The sequence below is a fragment of the Amblyomma mixtum genome, chromosome 5, assembly GCF_055824585.1.
Source record: "Amblyomma mixtum isolate Tamu chromosome 5, ASM5582458v1, whole genome shotgun sequence".
Classification (NCBI taxonomy): domain Eukaryota; kingdom Metazoa; phylum Arthropoda; class Arachnida; order Ixodida; family Ixodidae; genus Amblyomma; species Amblyomma mixtum.
The window spans coordinates 132,617,713-132,620,179 of record NC_143016.1 but is presented as its reverse complement, the minus strand read 5'-3'; the positions used below and the strand labels follow the sequence as shown (position 1 = coordinate 132,620,179).

At 41.3% G+C, this 2,467-nt stretch overlaps 1 protein-coding gene across 1 annotated transcript; it reads left to right on the top strand.

Moving 5' to 3' along the window:
* Window positions 1–619: 619 nt before the first annotated feature.
* LOC149343751 (uncharacterized) lies at window positions 620–2,096 on the top strand. Its single transcript, XM_089542458.1, has 3 exons — window positions 620–654; window positions 740–780; window positions 1,801–2,096. Exons 1-3 carry the CDS (start codon window positions 620–622, stop codon window positions 2,094–2,096), a joined length of 372 nt encoding a protein of 123 aa, XP_089398584.1.
* Window positions 2,097–2,467: the final 371 nt, after the last annotated feature.

Sequence of the window (2,467 nt, the reverse complement as noted above, 5' to 3'; positions counted from 1 at the left end):
TTTAATATAAGACATTTAATTATAATTCCCCACGACCGCGCATTAAAATTGGTATTTCTATCAAAATGTAGCGCAGAATGTGCTGTATCACCCGAAGAAATTGGAATGGCATTCCTTTCTCACTGCATATCATATTTTTTTTTTGCGAAAAAAGGAACTGCTTAAAGACAATTTAGAAGTCTTATTCTGATCTCTTAGGGTTGACTGCAATAGGCGAAATTGCTCGCGCAACTGTGGTTTTGTCTTTTTACCTAGAGCTGCTCTGGGGCAAACTTTTTTTGCTACGAAACCTAATGCAATGTGCAGCGGCAATTACAACATCCAGACACTAATTATGTGATCAGGTAACCCCACAGCTCAAAGTTTCTTAGTTGCGTTTCGGGATAGCTGTCCCGGAGCATATTTTAATTGTGGAGTGGCAAAGTTTTGCGCTCTAAGCTCCATCTGGAGGAAGTGCGGCAGAGCAGCAGCTCAAAAGCGACCGCTCAAAACCCGACATCATCCTTCTGCAACAGGGCACTTGGAAAACAGACAGAGAGATATGAAGTATATAGTTCTTCCTTCCTATTTGTTTTCTATGGTGGGAACGGCAAATTATTTTCTGCTTTCTTTTCTTTTCATGTCTTCGTCGCACCAAACAGTTGCCGCTACTCTGTAAGTAAAGCTGTTAGGACTTCTTGTTTTATGTCTTTGCACGTTCATGTTAGTAACGACACTCTCTTCACTTTTTAAAACTCAGAGTCCCCTTTGAAGAGCTCGATAAGGCTACTTCACCTAAAGGTAAGGAAAGAGTTTATTCTTGAAGCTCTTTAAGTCTTTATAAATACGAAAAAGAAGCGTTCCTTCACTGCTACCTCAGTGCCTCCGCTGCAATGAACGTGGAGCTTGAGCACGTCAATTTTGAAGATCGCAAGTGCTATAGATGCGAAACTTAAGCTTGTTTCTTCTTCCGGCAAGAATGCTTGATACATCCTTTAGCTCCATAATACTAAAAGGGAGTCAAAAAATAAATCAGTGCCCAAAAATGTGCCCCAGTATCGTATAATGTGCAGCTGCCATGCGGCTCATAAATACCTGACATGGCAGTGCTCCAGAAGAAACTGGTGAACGCATATTGCTCCTACTAGGCGAATGTGTTAGTTGGCCTTTTGTTAATCGCTTTCCATTTTCTACAACAAATGTACAGCGTTATGTATAGATCGAGGCCTACTTTTTTGTGCATTGCGGGGCGCCGAACTCTTCAGATTAAAATAAATCTCGGAGTACTGACGTTGTGACTCGAGCAAATGACGTAAAAGCTCTGAAGAGCGAATCACGTGTCCTATGAATATGAAAACATTACCTGTATTCTGTTGGGTGAAGTTTTATCCCCGTTAACATTATCCGCTACCAGCAGCATACCTACTATACATATAGTAAATGCCATACTTTATACATCGTACTTTTGTACTTCTGCGTAAGGCTCCAATGGACGTTTCTCGGATTTCCTTATACACAAATCATTATGTGCTTACTGTCAGTGACAGTGGATCAATACGGAAGGCAATACACAATGCAGATGAGTATATAGAAGCCCAATTGTCAAATCTAGGAAGCAGAATCGGTGTTAGTCCTTTGAACATTACCTCAGTAGGCCTCCCCATTCAATTGTATCTCATATCTGTGCTAAAGAAAAGATATTAGAAAAGATATTAGAAAGATATTAAAGGAAGCAAAGTCGGTGCTTGGTATCAGGAAGCCCACCACTGCATTCTTTTGTGTGCTTTGTATGTAACGAAGCGTTTATTTTTCTATCCTCAGGAGATGAGTCGGCATTTATCAAGAAGAGTGGAGAAACCATGCTAACCCTCGGCAAGCTACTGCAAGGGGAGATATCCTTGGCTACTCCGGAAGACCGGGCTAGCGCCTTGAACGCCCTCCAGATCCTAAACACCTCCTTGGCGGGAGGTGACGACACAGAGCAGTACTTCTTCATTGTTTTACTGCAGGCCATCGCTGTAGCTGCTGTCACAGCGGGAGTGTCTACCGGTGTGGGATTAGAAGTTGACAAAGCACTCAAGAAGGGCATCAAGAAAAGCTGGAAGAAAAGTGGATAATGAAAGTTGCTGGAACTTTAAAGACATGCGTATATAAACTTTCCAAAATAAAATGCTATTTCTGGGTAAAAAGAGGTTACCTCTCTAAGATTGCTATGTCAACCTCTTCCAGAACACTTGCGACAGAAAACCATGTCAGTATCATTTAAGATGAAGTCATATTATTCCTCTTCAGAAAACGTGCGATTGTGATGCTAAAAAGAGGAAACGTTTCATTAGTCATGACAGTTCGAGATTTATTTGTTCTGGCAACCAACGTCTCTAAGCAGTTACTTCCAAAAGTGCTAAGTTACTTCGAAAATACCTATTTCGTTTCCTACGACCGCTTCATAGCAAAACGAAATACAAGTCAAGTTGTCCTAAGCTAGCAG

What these genes read in the sequence shown, in the direction of transcription:
- LOC149343751 (XM_089542458.1), top strand. Translation starts at nt 620, where the DNA reads ATGTCTTCGTCGCACCAAACAGTTGCCGCTACTCT. An exon ending in CAAACAGTTGCCGCTACTCT is followed by an intron (nt 655 to 739) that starts GTAAGTAAAGCT and finishes TTTAAAACTCAG; the next exon opens with AGTCCCCTTTGAAGAGCTCG. An exon ending in TAAGGCTACTTCACCTAAAG is followed by an intron (nt 781 to 1,800) that starts GTAAGGAAAGAG and finishes TTCTATCCTCAG; the next exon opens with GAGATGAGTCGGCATTTATC.